General features: G+C 36.6%; 2 protein-coding genes across 4 annotated transcripts in view; one reads left to right on the plus strand and one right to left on the minus strand.

Moving 5' to 3' along the window:
- Positions 1–15,695, plus strand: foxn1 (forkhead box N1). 3 transcript variants are annotated; one of them, XM_046862189.1, is made up of 11 exons: positions 1–64; positions 624–783; positions 3,634–3,711; positions 5,948–6,076; positions 6,680–7,015; positions 7,954–8,061; positions 8,668–8,795; positions 9,679–9,775; positions 10,896–11,103; positions 11,939–12,376; positions 13,231–15,695. In XM_046862189.1, the coding sequence occupies exons 4-11, from the start codon at positions 5,969–5,971 to the stop codon at positions 13,515–13,517; spliced, it is 1,710 nt and encodes a 569-aa protein (XP_046718145.1). In that variant the 5' UTR covers positions 1–64; positions 624–783; positions 3,634–3,711; positions 5,948–5,968; the 3' UTR covers positions 13,518–15,695. The 3 variants fall into 3 exon arrangements, with proteins under 3 accessions (XP_046718145.1, XP_046718144.1, XP_046718143.1); XM_046862188.1 differs by lacking the exon at positions 624–783 and having other exon boundaries at positions 22–64; XM_046862187.1 differs by lacking the exons at positions 1–64; positions 624–783 and adding an exon at positions 1,054–1,189.
- Positions 15,417–21,423, minus strand: part of unc119a (unc-119 homolog a (C. elegans)) — a 15,367-nt gene continuing 9,360 nt past the window's right edge. The window contains exons 2-5 of the mRNA XM_046862201.1: positions 17,406–17,519; positions 17,143–17,245; positions 16,618–16,790; positions 15,417–15,940 (exon numbers count right to left, since the gene is read on the minus strand). Of these exons, the coding sequence (XP_046718157.1) occupies positions 15,828–15,940; positions 16,618–16,790; positions 17,143–17,245; positions 17,406–17,519 (503 nt within the window). The 3' untranslated portion in view covers positions 15,417–15,827. The remainder of the gene's footprint in view (positions 15,941–16,617; positions 16,791–17,142; positions 17,246–17,405; positions 17,520–21,423) is intronic.

The following is a 21,423-nucleotide window of genomic DNA, read 5'->3' on the forward strand; positions in this document are numbered from 1 at the left end:
CTGAAGTCCAATCCATTTGTTTCTGTCCAACCCCCTTTACCAAATGGCAAAGGTTCAACACATGGTAGGAAAGGTCATTTACTGCCATTAAACCACCCTGTGATAAAATTGTCAGTTTATGTGTGCAACAAGAATGTTCAATGTGTTGTGGTGCAGTATTGAGAATGAGGAATCTGTGAGTGTTGCATGAGTTCACCAGCTTTATCGGCAAACACGCTGAGTACTCAGGCCCTGTCATGCCACATCATGTGCCAAACTACTTGTCACACTCTGTACCGCTTCAGCATTGTGAAGATTTGTTATTTCATTTGACTCTCTTTAACACTCTTTCAAAGGAATGTTCAGCAGCACGGACACAGGTTGAGGATCAGAGAATAGGAAAAGGCTTGTGTTAAAATTTTTTGCGATGTTGATTTTACAGTAACCCCTTTCAGCGACAGCTAATGCATCAGTGTAAAATACGAGCCTTTAAAGTCCATTCAAAGCTAGATGTTTATATTGAACTTTATCAGGGACTGTATGTAATTTGGCAGGCATGACTTCAAACTGCTTACTTTTTATACACAGTATTCATTGTATTATTGCTGGCACCAGTCATGACAGTATAGCAACATGCCTTTCAGACTTGTCTCCACCTGGGTGAAGTCCTTATGCCGAAATGGAGAAATTGAAGAATTCTTCAGGTATAACAGATGAAGGTGTGGAAAAAGAAAAGTTGAGCAGAAAAGAACAGCTATGGTTGATTTTAAACAAGTGACTGTACTTGGACAAAGGGCCTAATAGGTACAGTAATGAGATTATGATTACACTTATTTTCCTTTCATTTTTGAAAAATCGAGAGAAAAAGAAAAAATGAGTTCCCAAGCAATTCATGTGTGTGTATGTGTGAGTTGGGAAACCTGTTGCAGCAGGTCTCTCTCTCTCCCATGGTTGAGTGGCTCCTGTAGGTTGGCTCTGAGCCAGAGGGAAAGATATCTGTTAACACTATTTCAGCTGAAACTTCATCATTTAGTACAGTGAGTTAGAGTAGAGGGTTAAAGAACAAGCAACAGGTCAAGAGCCCTTCCTAAGCAACTTTAAGGGGGCGTTCGTGTTTGTGGGTGTGCTTGTGAATGATGCTTATTATGGGATGAAGTGTGCAAAAGTCTGAATGGAACAAGATCTGAGGAGGGTGTTTGATAGATATAAGGTAAGTCATAACAGCAGTGACAGTGGATTTTGAAATGCATGATATGTCCTTACTTGTGATAGTTTCTAAACCAAAGTCATATTTATAGCTTAAACAACAACTTATCCTGGGTCAATATATCAGCTTTTGGTATTTATATATTTTTTGTATATTATAAACAATCTTAATGGGAGATACAGATAAAAGCCCATTATGTAGAATGTTTTTATGGTTAATACATTTTTTTTGTGTTGTTAGGTAGAATATTTTATAGAATCTATTTTGTTTTTAAAATTCTATCTGCTTTCCTCAAGTTTTCAGAATCTGTCTTTTAAGTTAAGGAAGGCACCTTTGTGTCACATGAAAGGGCACAGGAAGGGCAAACCCATTGGTAGCTGCAGATAGTATAATATTGATGTAGCCTGAATTTCTAACATGCAATATTTTATTAGAGTTTGTATGTGAGGCACAGAAATTACACAAAACATGACCTTAAGAGCAATTTATTATGTTTTACATTAAAATATGAAATGTGCTTCCTTGATATACCTTACTATTTATCCTTGCATCATAATATACAATATACAAGTGTTAATAATTGCAGCAAATGCAATGCATTTAACTAATTATTACCTTTGGGATAATTAAAGGTTAAGTAATTGGTGTTTATTTCTTAATAGCACACCATATGTGATTATTTATTTATTTATTTATTTATTTTAGTGGATATTTTTGTAATTTTTGAAAAGAGACTGGAGCGTTCCACTACCATGACAAATTGTCGAGCCATCATTAACTAAATGTAAAAGCAGTTTAGATTTTTTAAATCATATTGTACACATGCTTAAAAACATATAACTAATCATTTAATACAGTATATCAATAATAAATCAAGGGATTATCAGACAATCAGAAGTGTTTATTCACACTATTGTATTATTTCTGTATTATTCTGTATTCTGTATTGTTTCTGTATTTATTGCAAAAGACAATCATGTGCTTTGACACCTGCACCAAATACACAACTGGTTAAACTTTTCTGTTAAGTTTTGTGTAACAATAAAGTGTAAATATGAAAAGAACAGATTTAACATTTATCTTGTATGTGATGAACCATAACAATAAAAAAGTCAGAAAGACATCTTAGGATCTAACATCAGGGAGAGAGCTAAACCTGTTCCACACATTTAGGTCATGCCAGCACAACAGCACAAGTACCTCTTTTTTTATTTGCCCTATAAAACCATAAATCGCTAAAACACTAACCTGTCAAATTATGCAATATAGCACCCTCTTTTCTTGGATTAGTGATTTTTTTCTTTTTTAAATTACACCTTTAAAGCTAAATGATGCACGCAAGCAATGAATGATTTGTGACAGATATTTAATGGTTAAGGGGTTTATTACTTGTCTGTCATACAGATTTATGAAGTAGTATGTTAAAGCAAGATCACATGGCAATGTAATCAAAGTATAGGTGCAGTGATGATGTTATATAGTTAACAAAGCATAATTAAGCGTAGTTCAATAAACTGTAGAATAGTTTTCTTAAATAGCAGAAAAACATTCCTCGGGATAAAACTTTCCCCAGCAAAGCATGGTTCTGTCAAGTACAGGCACAGAAAGAGTAATTTGGCTGGTATACTGTGACAGACAATCCACATTACAGACAAATCAGCAGGAAGAGCAGTGTGGCACTTTCTTTTGATGCTGATGACATTTGCTCTCACTGAATTTCACATCAGAGGAATAATTAAAAATGCAACCCTTACAACCAAAGTGCAGAAAGGACAAAAATACATAAAAAAATAAATACACTATTGACATGATGAATGACACGGAAATAAGAGAATCACAGTCCATTTGAAATGTCAATCAAAACTGGGTAGGGAAACAAATTCTACAGGATGCTGCTTTGACATGCAGGAATCAAGCAAGTGTGGTAAATACTTTGCAGATTTACTTTGCACTGTGGTTAAAGTTCAACTGTGTGCACAGGTACATGACAGGATCTGCAACACATTGCACATGGGGAAACCATTTTTTTCATCATTAATGATATATTTTAAACGGGTATAACAAACAAATTTAAAACTATTCATTTACTATTGTTTAGTAAAAAGAATTAAACTTAACAATTCCTACATGCAAAAATATACATTTAAATCAAGTATTCACATTAGACACCGGATCAGATATCATTTAAATCAAGCGGGACGTGAGCTATTCTGTCTGCTCAGCCTTTTCCTCTTTGCACAATCAAGTCACAGAGGCAAAAGACCTAAAGCATAAAGACATCTCAACTTCCTCTACAAGTCTCAGTTACACTGTCACTGTGTTCCGCATGAAGTCCAACTCACCCGTCTCTCTTTCACTTCATCCCTATTCGGCAGATAAATTTGCTTTTCTGTGACAAATGCGTCATGGTTTGTTGGTGATTTTAATGAGTCTCTTTCCCCTCTCAGGCGGTTACTGTAAGTGAACAGAGACATCATTTCCAGGAACTCACCTGTGGACACGTGTCTTACTTGCTCTGTGATCAGGTATCAGACGTCTAAAACAAGAAATATATATTCCCTCATTGCAGAATTCAAGCAGACAGTTTCACTGTTAGGCCTGCTGAAAACGCTTACACCTATATATTTGAGAAAGAATTTCAGTGACTGATAAGAAGTAAAGCAATGATGAATGCTTGCAGAACCGCTGACTTAGCTAATGTCCAGATCTGAGACAATAAAACTACAGCAAAATAGACAGGACAGGATGCAAGGGCCTGTGAAATTTCTTTTAACATTATGAAACCTATTATAATTATTGAGTTTTTTACAATTATAGCCTTGTCTTGTCTTGTCAGCTATAGCAGTGTCACCTTAGACATGAGGTTTTTCTGCTGGGAAAAACTCAAAAACAAAAATGCTCTATACTTTTAATAAATAACCAAAAATAGACTTTTGTGACAAGCCTCTGGTTGTGCATGGTGTACTGGAACAGTAGTTCTCAAGTGGAGGACTGTGGGTGTCGGCTGTTTCTACATCAAAAACTCAACCATTCCTTACTTACACGTTTAGAAAAATGATTATACACCTGCAACTTGCATTTACTGTACCTGTCTTTGTTAAGCTAAGACTAAACAGTAAATCAAATGTATAGTTAACTTGATAAAACCCACACTTGCACTTTTATCAGGAAAGACTTAAAAAGGAAATTACATGATCTATATTAAATATAATTGATCTGAAGGTGAGGACAGAAAATATGTTTTATGTGGCATATTATTAGAAGATATTAAAAGCATAAAGTCCTCCAAGTGTAGGTGCCCTGAAGTAAATGACAAAGTCATCTTTCTCTTTAGTTCAATGAAGTACAATGTGATACGGTACTATTGTTTGCATCTTTTCTCAAGACGTAAGGATTGTAAGAAATGATTGGCTTTTATATTTAACAGATTTTGCGTAGTTGATAGTACTTGCATATTATATTACTGCATTTTTCAGGATTATTCATCTTAATTACTTAATGATTAAAGGATCACTGAGTGATGCTACAGATTTCAGCCCAAATCATGTAAAGTATACAGTACAGTATTTCTGCCTCATCACAAGCAATGAGTTAAAAGACACCATACTTATTTTTGGTTCTTGCAAAATCCATTTTCAAAAAAATTTTTTTTTTTTTTTTTGATTTGCTTTATGATTGTCAGTGGTAGTTTTTTGATGGTGTTTTATATAATCACTAGACCTTACAGCACTTGTGCAAGATATAGGGCATTACCTAACCTTGTTTTAGTACAAGTGAGTGAAGCAATGTGTGTTTAAACTTTGCGTCGAGGGTAAAAGACTAAAGGTAGAGACTGAACTGTAATACTATATACCAAGACACTTAAATAACTTGACTACTATTTTCAGTGGTAACGTTCCTAACAGTAGATGATGCAAACAAACTCAACAGTACCGCTGAACATACATATATGTATATGATATTTAAAAAACGATTTAACTACAGTTAACCACCACTAAGGATGCTAATATGCAGTTATATTTTATGTGGCTGTTATACAGTTTGCATGGAAGTATAGTCGTGCCTTGAGAGTATGTTTCCACAGCACCCAACAGACAAATACTCACAGCAGTGGGCATTATTAGCTATATATATATATATATATATATATATATATATATATATATATATATATATATATATATATATATATATATATATACACAAAACATAGTAGTTTGTTTTATACTGGTTAGTATTAGCATAAATCAGTCATGGAGTAATTTGTTTTAATTTTGTTCAACTAGCTTATTACAAATTATTGTGGGCAAGTACAAGCAAAAAAAATAATTGCTGGAGTGAGTTTTTCTTTTTTAAGGGAGAAGGATTGAAACTAAGGATTGACACCAGCTAATAATGTAATTTATCAGTTTAGTAAAATGTTAGATTAATTAATGGTTAACTGTCAAACTATGTTTGGGTTTCAGAAATGGGGAATGAGGCAGACAGACTACAAATAATTGTCATAATCACATATATACTCTTTGATGTCTATATGCTATCTTTGGTGTTTGCCCAGTGCTAAAAGTGACCGTTAGTGTTAGTTATTGCTGTATCCAAGTAAATGCACTTTTTGTTAAGTATAATGAGAAAGCTTCTTTGGGTGAGCATTGGAAGTCTATAGATCTGAACGGCTTTTATTAATTGGAAATCAAACATTTATGAGTTCTGGATTGGTCTGTCCTAATGCAGTAATAAATGTGGATTATTATTTCTTTTTAGGACTGCTCTCTGTGGAAACAGATGTCTTCCAATTCAGAGCCTTTCTCACCTGCAGTCAGCAGCAGTCCACCCAAAAGCATTCAGGCTGCACTGCTGGAATCCCCCAGTCTGCAAATGCCACTGTCACAGGTCTGATTTTCTCTTAACCTTGTCAAAAAGAACCCAAAAAAATATTACAAGCTCAGGTCATGTGTTTGGGATGTTCTATGTTTGCTAAGATGTTACTGCTGCCAGACAGCTGCATGCATGAGTATGCACATGCTTTATGCCTCTGTAGCTTAAAGAGGCCGTGAATCTCAACACAAGAAACCATCTAAGGACAAGGTACCCTGGAGGCACAGTGCCTGAATTTAACCTTGTCAGGTTTATTGAATTTATATTAATATGTGACAGCTCATATATCACATCAAATGCCTTAATGTAATCATTATCAGATAAAGGGGCCATATATAGTTTTGCATTTTTATGCCGTCTTTAAGAGTGAAACTAGGACAGCAGGTGATGCCCTTTTAGTGATTTATTGAAAAAAAAGATGCAACTTATTCTGTCTAAGTGGAAACACAGAAAAAAACATGTTGTTTTAAAGAATTTGTATGTTTTTCACTGAACATAAAGTTCTGCACACAGATAACACTGGTACACAGATGTGTTGCTGATGGCCAATATTAAGAATTACACTGTCAAAATGGACATGTTATGGATGGCACTTACATTTTGCTGTGCTGTGTCTAGTGTGGAAAATCTAGCAGCACAGAGAGCTCTGTCACCAGCTCTCAAAGAGACAGCGTCCTCTACAGGCTGAAAAGTGGACCTGCAGAGCGCTTTAGAAGGCACAGTGTGGATGGGAGCTGTGTGGACCTGGAGTCCGACTCAAGCAAGGGCAAACGTTTTCACCCTTATGGAAGGCAATACAGTGATGGAGAAGTCACTGGTTCTTCTCTGTACTGCTGCCTGAAAGAGAGTAAACTACCCGAATCCCTCACTCAAGCTAACACTGACATTGCAGACCTACAAGAACAGAATGGCTGGACTTCATTTAGCACTAGTGTACAGTCCTCTATGTTTATGGTAAGAGATTACATAGAGTGAGAGTTTGTCGTTCGTTTCAGTTTAATAACGCTTTGCATTATGAGTATTTGGTTTGGATAGTAAATAGAGGCAGCACTTGTCTGTACCAAAATATTTTTTTTACTGATATAAAATAGACATATGCTAAAACTTTTAATTTTGCCATCTCAGTTCAAATTACTATATGTGGTATTTTTTAAATCTAATAATTAGTTACAAAACCTGGAAAAAAATATCTCCAAACTCATTGAAGTGCATGTCTCTGTAAGGTCTTACCTGCAATAATCTACTTATATGTTGACAAGAAATAAAACATTTTAAACTGTTTTTGAAAGACTTACAAAAGTGAACATTTTTAGATTTGAAAATACATTCACGTAAAACGTATTAATAATCCTAATCCTATTCACAATAATCATCATAATCATAAATCTTTAGATAAAACAATCCACTTTCTATTCATGTATAAATATAGATTACAGTATAGTTAGCTGTAATGTCAAACGCTCAGATGTCCAGGATTTCAAAAGTGGATCTACAATATAGACCTTACTAATTTTACAAAATAGTCATGGCATGAATCCTTAGCTTCCACGAGAACCAAGAAAGATTGTTTTATTTTCTTATTGTGAATAACACAGTAGAATTCGATATTTTGCATTGAACCTAAATGCAGGATAAGAGTAAGGTTTGAAAAAAGATGAGTAAGGTAATGTCTTTAATGGGGCACATGTAGATAGAGGACAAGCCTGTCAATTCTTTGAGAAATCGAATCTTGCCAGTGCAGTTGCATTGCCAGGGGCTAGACATTTTTGAGTACAGGAATGTTAGACAAGCAGGTGTGATTGCAAAGAACTCCACTATAGGGCAATATTAACATTAATTAACTTCTTTTTTTATATACGTGCCAAATGATCATACGGGGTGTTTTTGGGCAGGGAGCTGAAGAGAGCACTGATCAGATGCAGAACAAGCCTGAGGATCCTCCGAGCTATTCCTTGTCCACCCACAATGCATACAGCACCCTCAGTCCCATGCACCAACAGGTAACCTGATTGACTGTGTGTGTGTGTATAGATCTGAAATCCAAATCAAATCAAATTATATTTATAAAGCACATTCAAAATCAACCTTGGTTGACCAAAGTGCTGTACATACTGTGTAGATACACTATATGTGTCATAATGTAATGTGCAGTGATAGGAATGCTATTTTTTCATGCACTATTGAGGACAATGAAGACATTTATCTAGGTCCTGGTTCTGTTTCCCTGTGCATTTTTATTTACCTTGAAATGTCAGTATCAGGCCCACAGCTGAACTCAACATGTGTCAACAAGAAATGCCACGTATTATAACAGGAGGATAGTTTGGAAGTGTTTCATACGTGCAATCAAAACATTGGCAGGATGTTCTTCTACAAATTCTTAATGGCAGAATACAAAAAAAATGAACATGACAGCTCAACATGTGTACAGTATCTTAGGCAAACATTGTCTTAGGCAAACAGTGGTGTGATTCAGCCATGATTCAAAAGCACTTGTAAACATAATGTGTTACAAGAGCGGGATGCAACTTTTATTATACTTGTTCAATTTATTTAACTGTTACTGCATGACATTTCGTGAATGGCATTCATTTTATTTTTCCCAGTTTCTTGGCGAATATTCAACCGGTGGATTAGAAGTTGGCTCACGCTATTCTTACCAAAGCCTCTCTCCACAAAACAGTCGAGATGGTTCAGTCCAACCACAATACCCCAAACCCATCTACTCGTATAGGTGAGCACACAAGCCTTGTTCACCCTGTGCTGAAGAAGCACACCTGCCCTCAACAAATCACTCCCTGGGGCATGCAGGTGTGTGAGGAACTTTGTACTCAGTTTATGACATCTGAGCTTAATATTTTCATATAGCACAGATATTTAAAGATATAACATCAAATATTTAGCTTAATAATAATAATAACAATAAACATTTTGTACACCATTATATGAAGCAATTATTTGTAAGTATTACATTATATATGTTATTATGAAACAAGTTATTGCAATCAAAGCTTGTTTACCACTACAACTATATATAAATTATAGGATTTTGGGAACCAAGCATTTTAACACAATACAACCTCTTTACATATTTATAGTTATATATTTTTGTTTATTTAAACATGAAAAAATCTATCTAACTATTTATATTGCCACATAACTACCGTTCTGTTGTTTAAATGTTAACAATCACCTTTACTGCTTATGTTTATTTATTCTATAGCTACAGTTATGTGCAAAATTGCTAATTTAATTACTATCTGAATGTTACTTACATTCTAATAGTGCTGATACATGATTTATTCATTTGAAATAAATGTGCTGATGTCAGATAAGTGAATCCTAATGCAAAATGTTGCTACTAACTTTACTATAAAGTCTGACTGAATGTGATTTCTTGAAGTTCGGACTAGTGTGGTTTATATAGTATTGTGAGCGGTGCAGGTCGAGCATGTTGAGCCAATTGGGTGATTAGACTGAATAAAACTCTTGATGTAGGTTTTTGTGGTTCATAAAATCTTAATTCATCATGCTATCAAAACACAGAACGATTTTATATATAATAATTGCCTAATTAGTAATGTTAATGTTTTTCTTTTCCTTTGATTCTTTTTCAGCATTCTTATTTTCATGGCTCTGAGGAATAGCAGGACTGGCAGTCTGCCTGTGAGTGAGATCTACAGTTTCATGACAGAGCACTTCCCCTACTTTAAGGTACTATCCCAGGCTTTATTTCTTTACTCCTGCAAATGCTGTGCTGTCCCATTAACATGTGATACCAGGATCTTCTACTTATATATATTTATGATTACTTTGGTGTGGGAGTGACATCTTTTTTTTTTAAAAAAAAAGGATATTTCTTTAGGAAAATTGTACACTAAATACTACTGCCTGGCACGCCTTTCCATTGCTCCTAGGGACATTATTCTGGCAAAGTCTTAGTCATGATCAATGATAGACAATCATGAACACAAATGGAGCTCTGTGCTGGGGCCGCCTTGGGCTATGCCCGTTATAGCTTGATTTCTGTGCTTTCACCTGCTGACTTGGTTTGGCCTCCGACAGGATTAACTAGAGATTAGCATGGCATGGTGTTAGCTGCCAGTGAGGTAAAGATAAGTTCAGATCCCTAACAGTTTCACTGACATTACAGTACAATACATTAACAAGGATTGAGGCAAAGAATGATGAAATATTGTTAAAGACACTGTAAGGCTTTGTACAAGTGATAAAATATGCTTATATTAATTTTGACTCTGGTATGTGAATGACAATAATATTACACTTCTATATATGACACATTTCTTCATCCGATTTCTGTAAGGTTAATAATTTAACTTTATTAACTAACTGAATTTATTGCACAGTATGATATTCGATATATACTGGAAATACGCCCTGTGCATCTTTACTTGTAAACTGTATGGTTGTCACGGGTAATGATGGCACTATTCAGTATATTTTTTGAGCTGCCAAGCATCAATCACAAATAGTCTCTAGGCATGAGTTAAATTGATGCAAAGGTTAAATTCCTTGTGTAATATCTCAGGACTGCTTTTGGTTGTCAAACTAAATTTGCCCTGAAACCAATGCAGTTTGAATCATTATAAAGAAATGGGAAAACTGTTTGTGGAAACCTGATAAAAGTAACAAACAATATGGCAAACCTCAAGTAACCTTGACATTTACTTCAAAATTTTAAAGTTTGCAATCATCTACCATTTTTTAAAATAATGAGCCATTTTAAAGACTTAATACCTTTATATAGCAACATGTCCTGCATGTAGACTAGCAATATTCTTCTCAGACTCAGATTTCATTTCTACCTGATCAGACAGCACCTGATGGCTGGAAGAACTCCATCCGTCACAACCTCTCCCTGAACAAGTGCTTTGAGAAAGTTGAGAACAAGAAGGGAAACTCGTCACGGAAGGGCTGCCTGTGGGCACTCAACCCAGCTAAAGTGGAAAAGATGCAAGAGGAGCTCCAGAAATGGAAGAGGAAGGATCCTGTGACTGTACGAAGGAGCATGGCCAGACCAGGTGAGCACAGCTTAGCTGAGGAAAAGTGCACAAGTAAGTTTATCATTAATAGCAGGGTTAATATTGAAATTTTTAATTAAAATTAAATTTTTGCCACTTGGAAAAACATGCATATACTTTACCAGCCCCTTTATCAGGCAAAACCTTACATTTGGTGTGTGCTTACTAAAAAAAGCAGCAGAAGATATTTTGGTGAATGTGCTCCACATTGCCTCAGATGTCTCTTTGTAGCTAATAGGACTGGAAGTCGGTGTTCTTCTGCTGCTGTAGCTCATCTTATTAAAGGATGAACATTTTGTGCAATCTGAAATGCTGTTCTGCTCGCCACAGTTGTGAAGAGTGATTATATGACTTATTAGATTCTGTCAGCTTGAACCAGTTTGAACTCTTCTGACCTCTTTTTCAATAAGGTGTTGCTGCCTGAAGAATTGCTGTATGCTGAATGCTTTTTCTTTGCCAAGCCATGGTCAAAGTCACTGAGATCCCATTTTCCTCAGTTGTCTGATGTTTGATTTAATCATAAACCGAAACTGATGTTTTTATGCAATGCACCACTGCCACATGATTGGCCACATGACACTATTGTCACATTATGTCACAACTATTAACACATGGTATTAAGACATGAGAATCCTATTGGTTATTAAAAATTTTGCCATATGAGGCTTAAAAGTAGTGTTACTGCCATTTATATAATAAATTCATATTTAGTGCAGTGTATACATTTTAAACAATCTTAAAATTTGTATTTAAAAATGTAAATTGTTTGTAGTACGAAAAATAAAGTTAAATATCTTCTCCATATTCCAACCAATTTAGTGTCTCATTCTTGCAGAGTTACTGGATCATCTTCTGGGTGATAGACCAGGAAAGCAGAGGTCTCACTCTGCCCAACTCAACAACCACACACACTCTCAGTTTTCCAGAGTCAGCCTGCCACCTCCGTACAGTCCCACTACTCACCAAAGAAGACCATACTACAGTTATTACAGCTTACCATCACAACCCGTTTGCCAGCAGCTCCCATACCTGCCCTCTAGTCCTCCAGCCTTCTCATTCTACCCCTCTATCCCCCAGCAACCCAGCACACAGATGCCACCTAGGACTGGCAGTGTGGACTCACCTTTACCTGCACACACACCACCGTGCTACAGTGCTGCTCTACAGTCCAGCCACAGCACTGTGGGAAGCATGCAGGAGCTGCTCATGGAAGGAGAACTAAGTAACGACATAGACATGCTCAATCCAAGCCTAATGGACCTGCAACTCCATGGTAGGAAGTCAGATATTCAAATAAACAGTTACCAAAGCCATTTTAACACTGTTAAAAGATTTTAATATGATTTTTGATGAATGAAGGATAGCACATTATTCTATTACATAAAAAAGATGATTAAAGCAGTAATGAGGTGCAGTTCCATGGTCTGAAGTGTGATCATACAGGGTTTTACATTTTCCCTGTGCCCTTAAAGGTTACTTTCTTTTCCTTCTACTGGAATCTATCTTGACCAAGTGATTACTGAAGATGAATAAACACATTTCCAAATATAATGGGCAGCTAAATTATGGGACAATATTTGGTATCACTTTGAAAGTTTTGATGGTCATGTCATAAGCATGTCTCTATAAAGTCCTACATGACCTGAAATTAAACTATTGGCAGAATTGTAGAGTTTGTAAAGTGTGTAAAGACCAGCTATTAAATGTCAATCATATACTGTTGTCATGCATGGTTTAAACTGATATAGATAGCCGGATTGATGACATTCAACAGATAACTGACCATTCGAGTCCCTACATTAGATGATATAATTTAAGTATTACAGTACCATCCTACTATCAGGATTTGAGAGTTCAAATGCCTTATGCACTGCAAATATGCAATCTTGATCGAATCTTGAATGTTCAACGTTACTGGGGGTTCATGCAAAGATGCAGATAAAGATGTAGCTTCTAAGTATTATAAGGAATACTACTAGAAACATCCAGAAATCAGAGAATTATACATTTTGATGAAATTTGAACAGTATTTCTGTATTCTTCTCATTAACCTTTAAATGGCAAAACTAATGATCTGATTCAAATTAAGTTTTTAATATACACTCTGACACTTCTCACTCTCTGAAGGTTGTCTTTGGGAGGAGCTCAGGAATGACAGTTTGACTTCAGACCCGCTGACACTCATGGACATGTCCACCACGTCTGACCAACTCAGCCCTGATCATGTGGGGGATTGTGGGAAGGGCTGTGGCTCAGGTAGTGCAGAGGTTAACACAGCTGGATCAGAAGCAGCACTGCAGGCGAGTGTTTCTGACCTCTACATCACTGGACTGTGTTCAAGCGACTTCACCAGTGCAGAAAGCATGCCAGGTCTTCATTCCACCATGACAAACACTCCAATTGCCCTGCTTTAAAGCACCGTTCTAATTACAAAATCCTGTTTTACACTAAACTTTATAATCAATTATGGTCAGTGACAATGTATGCTGATAAACTGTTGGACTGAAAAACCATGACTTAAATTTTTTGATTAAAAATGTTGAGTATAACATTTAATGTTCCAGTGAAATATGGCAATACATTATCTACATGCTGTGTGAAATAAAGCTTTGAAGATTGTTTGATTTATCATTGTAGTTGACGCAAGCAAAATATATTTTCATTGCATGTACATTTTGCACAATATTAATTGGCTGTACAGGCCTTCATTGCCTTAGAGCAGAAATCCATGCCTAACCTTTTATCAAAGTATCAGTATATTTGTATTCCTCTGTCAAAGTTTTTTCACTAGAGGGCAGTAAAGAGCTCCTCTAATATGCCAACGTTGCCAAATCACTAGAAGGGCACAGCCTGTACCAACAGTTTATGCCAACTACAGCGGAAAGAACTTTGCATTCTCGTATATTTTATGAGAACAGATGCCTTTGGGATACCTCATCAGGAAATGGTTTAATGTTTTTAATATGAAAACTATTGTCCATTTTGCAGAGCACTAGGAATTGTTTTTTTTTTTACTTAAGAGGTAAAAGTAAATGGAAAGTCAGACTGGGTACTTTTCCTTGATTTTCTTGATAAATGATCATTTCTTGATGGTGTAAAGTGTTTAGTAAAGAAGTAATTTTATTTATTTCAAGAATATACAGTATCTCACAAATGTAAGTACACCCCTCACATATGTTGTGTGTGTTGACTGTATGTGGAGTAATTTTCAGGACAGTAAATCTCTACTGCTATACAAGCTGCACATTGACTACTCTAAAATATATCCAATTCAATCTTTTAGTATTGTCCATTAAAAAGATATACTAAAATGGTTGCTGAAATGTGAGGGGTCTACTCACTTTTGTGGGATACTGTAGAGTCAAAGAGAATAACATTAATAAACACAATCACTATGATGTATAAACTTACCAACACAATGTATAGCTCTTTTTTTTACCCAACTATTAAAATATACTTCAGACAAAAAGGATAAATTATTACATTTGCAATGAAAAATCAACCATGTCTTTTAATAATAATAATAATAATAATAATAATAATAATAATAAAATTATGTGAAACTTGTGTAAGGACAGGGGACTAAACCCTTTTGTCTCTGTCAGTAATTGCACATAGACCTTATGCTCATACAATTTTCAGCCAGACAGACACACACATACAAAATGCCCAAAAATCACCCAGTAAGAAAAGTTTGAAAATTGAAAACTATTTGGAATGTTATGTAAATCGTCTCAAAACTATATGCTAGGGTTGTATTGATACAGATTTCACTTCCAAACACTGAGCTAATTTGTATTTGTAAATATGCTCCAAAACCATCATCAGATGCCACATTATAACTTCAGATTAGTTAAAGTTGCATTCAGATGCATCAAAGACAAGGAATCATACTGTATTTACATCTGTAGTCTACAGAAGTTTATTCCGGAAGTGAACTGAAGTGCTCTTTAAAGTGAAGTTCTCTCCACTGCAGCCATACTCGATTCAAACTCCAATCAAAACCACCTAACGTTAAGAATGAGCCGAGTGACCTACATGCATGTATGTGCATTTAATGGCCATTATTTAAGCAGGGGAAAGAAACAGCCCCTCTTGTTCGTGTAATACCAAACAGATTACTGTTTTTGGTATCATTATTGATGGATACCAAAAAAACCTACACTCAAACTGCTCCAAAGCAAACCTGCTACTCAAATATAGAAAGGTATCAGTGCATCCCTACCACATCCTGAAAAGTGGATTTTGAGAGAATGGTCTCTAGGGTTAGTAGTTAGTCTCTATAGTAAGTAATACACAATACACACAAGAGCTCAAACGAAAAACACGTCATGCAATCTAAATATGCACATGAATGTATACACAACTATACACTCACATACATGCAGACACACACTCTGTTATAGGCAATTATCAAAAAGAGACTATTCTAGGAATAACAACATGAGGGCTCAGTGGGACCCACTTTTCAGTATACATAGAATTGCCTTTTTTGACTGACACACACACACACACACACACACACACACACACACACACACACACACACACACACACACACACACACACACACACACACACACACACACACACACACACACACACACACACACACAGCTCATCCTTACATACAAGCCCTGAGGTTGGGGTATATTTTGCCAAACAAATATTCCAAGAGTGGATTGGGAGCATTAATGCTTCAGTCCATGTTTCTGGTTAAGCTCCTATGGGCCGCCGCTGTAAGAGTAATCTGCTTTGTTGTGCATCACCAGTTTGTTGTCCACAAAGTAGAAACTGTCTGACTTTGTCTCGTATGGGTATTGGATCATCTCATTCACTATGAAACAAAATAAAGTCGACATTAGACATCTATCAGTTAGTTATCAGACATCTACACTGAGAGTCTGATATAATCTTTCTAGTTCTTTTGATCCTGTGCACATATCAGTTGAGAACCTGCAAGATCTGAATGTAATAAAAAAAAATATTATCTGTTTTTTGTTACTGAAAATTAATTAACGGTAATTATTCTTCCCATCCCCAAAAAACAGGCACAAAATGGACTTATGACTACTGGATATACCATAATACTAACCAGGAGAACACAGAATTGAATATAAATCATTATATTATTAATTGATATAAGGTTGTGTCCAGTTTCCAACAAGAGAAAAATAAATGCAATATTAAATGGTTGGGGGTTGTGTTTCCACACTAAACTATTTTGTTTCTTCACAATAACAATTAGTGCCAACATTTTGTCAACTTAGAAATTTGCACAAATTGCTGACACCATTCTTAGAAAGATTGGTTCAGAAAAAACATTTTGCCAGTGATATTCTTTCACCAGAAACATCAATAGGTACAAAGGTTCTACTAAACCCTTTTAGAAGATAATTTTATTCTTTAGATTTCTGTGAATGAGGCCTCGAGTGTGTGCCAGTGATTACTATGAATAAAAAATTAAAAAAGCTAATAAAGGGTAAATGGAGGAGCAGATAAATTAACACTTACTAAGCTCCTCAGAGAGGGGAGGGAATTCATAGATGTGTTCACAGGTGTTCTTGCTGTTGGGGATACAAAAACCGAACTCAAAGTCAAAGCTCTTCAGCAGACGTCCTCGGAAGTAGTGTCTCTCGATCATGCGGAAGTTGTTGATGGGACTGTCTCCTACTGTGAATTCTACCCTGCAATGGAAAGAGAAGGACAGTTACTTTTCAGGCAAGATTTTGTTGGCCAAATTCTAAAACATGGACTTGATGTTATTTCTCCTATTCTCAAGTGTTTCCTTGTATTAGTGGTCACCACTACAATTATAAAGAGTATGAAACTCAAATGGTTCTTTTCTCAATGGTGTAGTATGGCTTGAAATTTGAAGGAAAAAAACTGATCATTGTATGCTGCCTTTTTAGGCTTTTGGGGAATGTTTTTAGTGAAGCGCTGAACCGTGCCACAATGAGCAGCACACATAGTGGGTTCATAATAGGGTCATCTACTGCCATTGTGTTCTGATTATACATTTCAGTGCAGTGTACTTACGTAGCTCCGACTTGTCGTAGCCGCAGAAAGGCTGGAGTGAACTGATAGCGTACAAACCGCCCGCCGTTAGGGTCAAGGTCCTTTCTTCTGTCCTCTCCGCTTTCTGTGCAGCACAAAAGAGCTGATATTATAGCCTGGGATTTTGAAGTGCACTTATAAAACACAGTATCTAAATGGAAATCAGGACAAGCATTTTACAGTGTCTAGGTATTGTGGGTAGAATAAGGAGCTGGCTGGAGGTGGGGGTCATGATGAGGACTCACCCAGAGCAGGAGGCTTGGTGATCTTAAAAAGAACTGTCCCTGTCTCCATGTCACGGATCTTGAACCTGGTGAACTCGATCTTGTGGACATTATCCTCTGGACTACACAAGTAATCTGTGGACATGAAAGGAATCGAATGTGAGGTATAATGAGGTTTCTCTGGTAGTAATGGAACATTATTGATATTTCACTATGCGTTACTATGTTACAAAAGACATCATGTCACAAAACCTGTTGTGATGATGCCTTACAAATGTCATACTGTATCTGTATTTGGCTTGTGTGAGTGATCACATGAACAAAATGGTTTATGTTGCATGGTACCAGGGTACTTTTGAATTCTCAAAACTGACTGTTCAGAACGATAAATCCATTCACACATTAACAGAAAAGAAACGGCATTCTTTTTTCCACTTAGGTTCTTTAGATAAGTGGCAAGAGAAACTACTCAGGAAGAGGGTTCTCCAAAGGCTCTTAGCTGAAACACTGTTGTAGGATTCTACATAAAACACACTACACTGTATTCTTTGTTCTCTATCTCCAATTAGCATTTTGGTAAGTAAACTAGACTCTATATTGCCCTTAAGCGTGAATGAGTGTGTGGATGGTGTTGTGTAATGGAAAGGGATCCCATTCAAGATGTACTCCGATTTAAGTACTATGAAACAGGAGGTTATGTCTAATTGAAAATGTTACAGTTGTACAATATATATTGAACATTGCTCATTTCTCTTTTTCGTGAATGCTAAAACAAAGCGGGACAAGTAAGGGGAGTGAGGGAACTCTCTTTTTAATGTGCCAGACTCCCTGGACACATGTATCTTGGAGTGAGCTCTCATTGCCAGCTCTCCCTTGAAGTCTGGATTACAGCTAAGAAGCTTATATCCTGCACATGGGTCAGCTGCTAGAAATAGACACACTGCTAGGGAAAACGCGATGTCGGTTTTATTTCGGTTATGTTTTGAGACATTTCTATGCACGACATAGTCCCTAGTCAACACCTACACTTTCATTACAAGTGCAACAAGACGCATATGAAACCATGTAAGTGATTGGGGAATTTGCAGTGTAATAACCTCTGTCTGTACTGCAGTAAATGGCAATCCAATTATGCAGCAAAAGACTGAACTTATCAAAAGCATTGTTTTCATTATCCTCTCCATGCAAGAACAGGCTTTACACTGTTACTTTTTTTTTTTTGGATTTCTGCCTCCTCACTGAACTAGGTAGAAAAATAAGACACGAAACAAGCTAACTGCATTAGACAGGCCTTCAGTTGTTGTAAATAACACAGTGTGCACTGTGATGCACCATAAAAAGGATCAGTCATGGAAAGCTGCTTAGAATTAGTATTAAAATTGGTACTAATTTAAAACCATGTATGTACAATAAATTACTCACTGATCATATCAACAATTTATTCTGATAAAGACTTCCTTTTCATTAACCTCCATGCATTGAAAGGTTTCACCCACATGCTAGGTGTAAAACCTTGCATCAGATGCTGATTCAGCTCTTGCAGGAGCTGCATGTAAAGTGTGATGTACAGTAAACAATTCAGTAATCGAATGAGTGCACTATATCTAGGACAGAATAACTTCATGTGACTTTGCCTGTTTAATAATCTTTCTCCTCCAATTTCCTCCCCAATTTGGTCTCCATTTGCCAATCCTCCACCCACCAGCCAGATCCCTGATATCATTTACATGTATGGCAATTGGCAGATGCCTTTATCCTGAGTGATTTACAATGATCTAATTCATGCAACTGAGCAGTTGAGGGTTAAGGGCCTTGTTAAGGAGCTCAGCAGTGGCAGCTTGGTTGTGCTGATATATAAACTCAAATTAAGTCCATTGTCTTAATCACTGGGGTACCACTACCAAAAATATTAATATTTGGGGGAACAAAAAGGTTACCATACTTTATAAGGCAGGTGAAACTGACCAGATGTATTATTATTTTTTTATTTCAAGTGGAGTCACAGCTAAACACAGTGCTATCTACACTCTTCCATATATATAAGTTCACAGATTCCCAGACATGGACGGCTGATGCATCGTTGACATTTATACGTGAAATTTCCATATAATTTGGCTAACATTTTGATGTATGGCTATGGTTTCCTGTGAAAAAAGAAAAAAGAGAACAATTTGATAGTTTCTAGTTTTAAAGCTAAGCAACTGTTCATGTAAATAAATTTATTAAAAAAATGTATTATATTACATTACACATACATACATTTTATATATATACATACATATATATATATATATATATATATATATATATATATATATATATATATATATACACACACACACACACACACACACACACACACACACACACACACACACACACACACACACACACACAAACACACAAACACACACACAAACACACAAACACACAAACACACACGTTTTCACAAACTTCAAGCCAAAAAACTGAGCCCCATAACATTAGACCAATGAAATTGCCGAATGGGTTCAGGTGAACCAATGAAACTCTTTATATTAAATCAGATCCAAATTCAGCTCTCACTGAATTGGGCCGCACCACATCATAAATATGGATGATGTTCCTCTGACGTTTGACCTACCGCTCACTCGGACTGTCTACAAGAAAATGCGAATCATTCGTCACACTGAAAACAACCGGGCATGAAAAAAAATGGACCTCACCTGTGTTCTGAGCTGCACGGCATCAGGAGAAAAGATTTACAGAGGGTGATTTTTAAACGAACGCCGATGCCAAAAGAAAAATTCCCAAGAGAAATAGTTGTAAAAGGAAGGAGGAAAACAGTGAACAATGACTTTCTTGGTAGGCTACTGTTTAGATACAAGCCGTGTAACAGACACTGTCTTTTGTCAAAACCTGTGTAAAGTTTATTAGTTTCAGTGTAGACACCTGCGGCTTATAGACAGGTGCAGCCTATTCATGTTCAAAATAAAAATCTTTGTTAAATTCAGTGGGTGCGGCTTATATTTGGGTTCGCTTAATAGTCCGGAAATTTTGGTGTAATTAATATTATATATATAAAAAAACTTTCTTTCGGCTTCTCCCGTTAGGGGTCGCCACACCCTCCGCACGTTTTGATTTGGCACATGTTTTACGCTGGATGCCCTTCCTAACGCAACCCTCCCCAATTTATCCGGGCTTGGGACCGGCACTGAGAGTGGCTGGGGATGGTTCCCTGACCGGGAATCGAACCCGGGTCGCAGCGGTGAGAGCGCTGCATCTTAACCACTAGACCAACGGGGGCATAATATTATATATATATATATATAAATACAGTGGAACCCACTTATCTCGCCCTCGGTTAACTCGACAACCCTATTAAGTCGACATCTGTAAGGCCCTATATAAGCCTTACAGATGCTACAGGTGTTGTATTGTATACCGGTGAATCTCTGCTGTTAGTTAGTGCACATATGCCTTTTGTTGTTAAATGTTATGTGATGAACGGGAGGTGAAAGCTACGCTTGGTAGGAACGCAGCGCGTAACGTGGGATGAGCAGCAAAAGCATAGAATTAACATAGAATTTGGGGGAAAAAAGCGCAGCCGTTTAGAGAGTGCCGGTGGGAAGACACGTACCGGGATACGCATGAGCGATAACAACGACCGCCGTGAACCAACATATACCAACAATAACGGACAGTGAGAGTGTGGAAGTTTAAAAAGGAGCTGGTGATGATGCTAAACGAGCACCATATGTGCGCGATTGAAGCCGGGAGCTTCAGAGAAAGCGGCCAAGAAAGCACCTGCCACGCCCCCTTTGGATTCCTGACAGTTAACAAACATGTACTGTATGTATTTTTATAGCATGCCTTCATCAAACAAATCGCGGCAATGCTGTTGTGTAAAAAAACCCTCCAAAAATACGTGCATGCACATCATGTACATAAAGAAATTTCAAGCACGTTAATATATTGCCGCCATATTGATTTTTGTTTATCTCGATCATCAGTTATCTCGATGCTTTTTGATGACCCCCTAGGACCTCGACATAACCGG

Source organism: Silurus meridionalis, chromosome 12 (genome assembly GCF_014805685.1).
Source record: "Silurus meridionalis isolate SWU-2019-XX chromosome 12, ASM1480568v1, whole genome shotgun sequence".
NCBI classification, from domain to species: Eukaryota; Metazoa; Chordata; class Actinopteri; order Siluriformes; family Siluridae; genus Silurus; species Silurus meridionalis.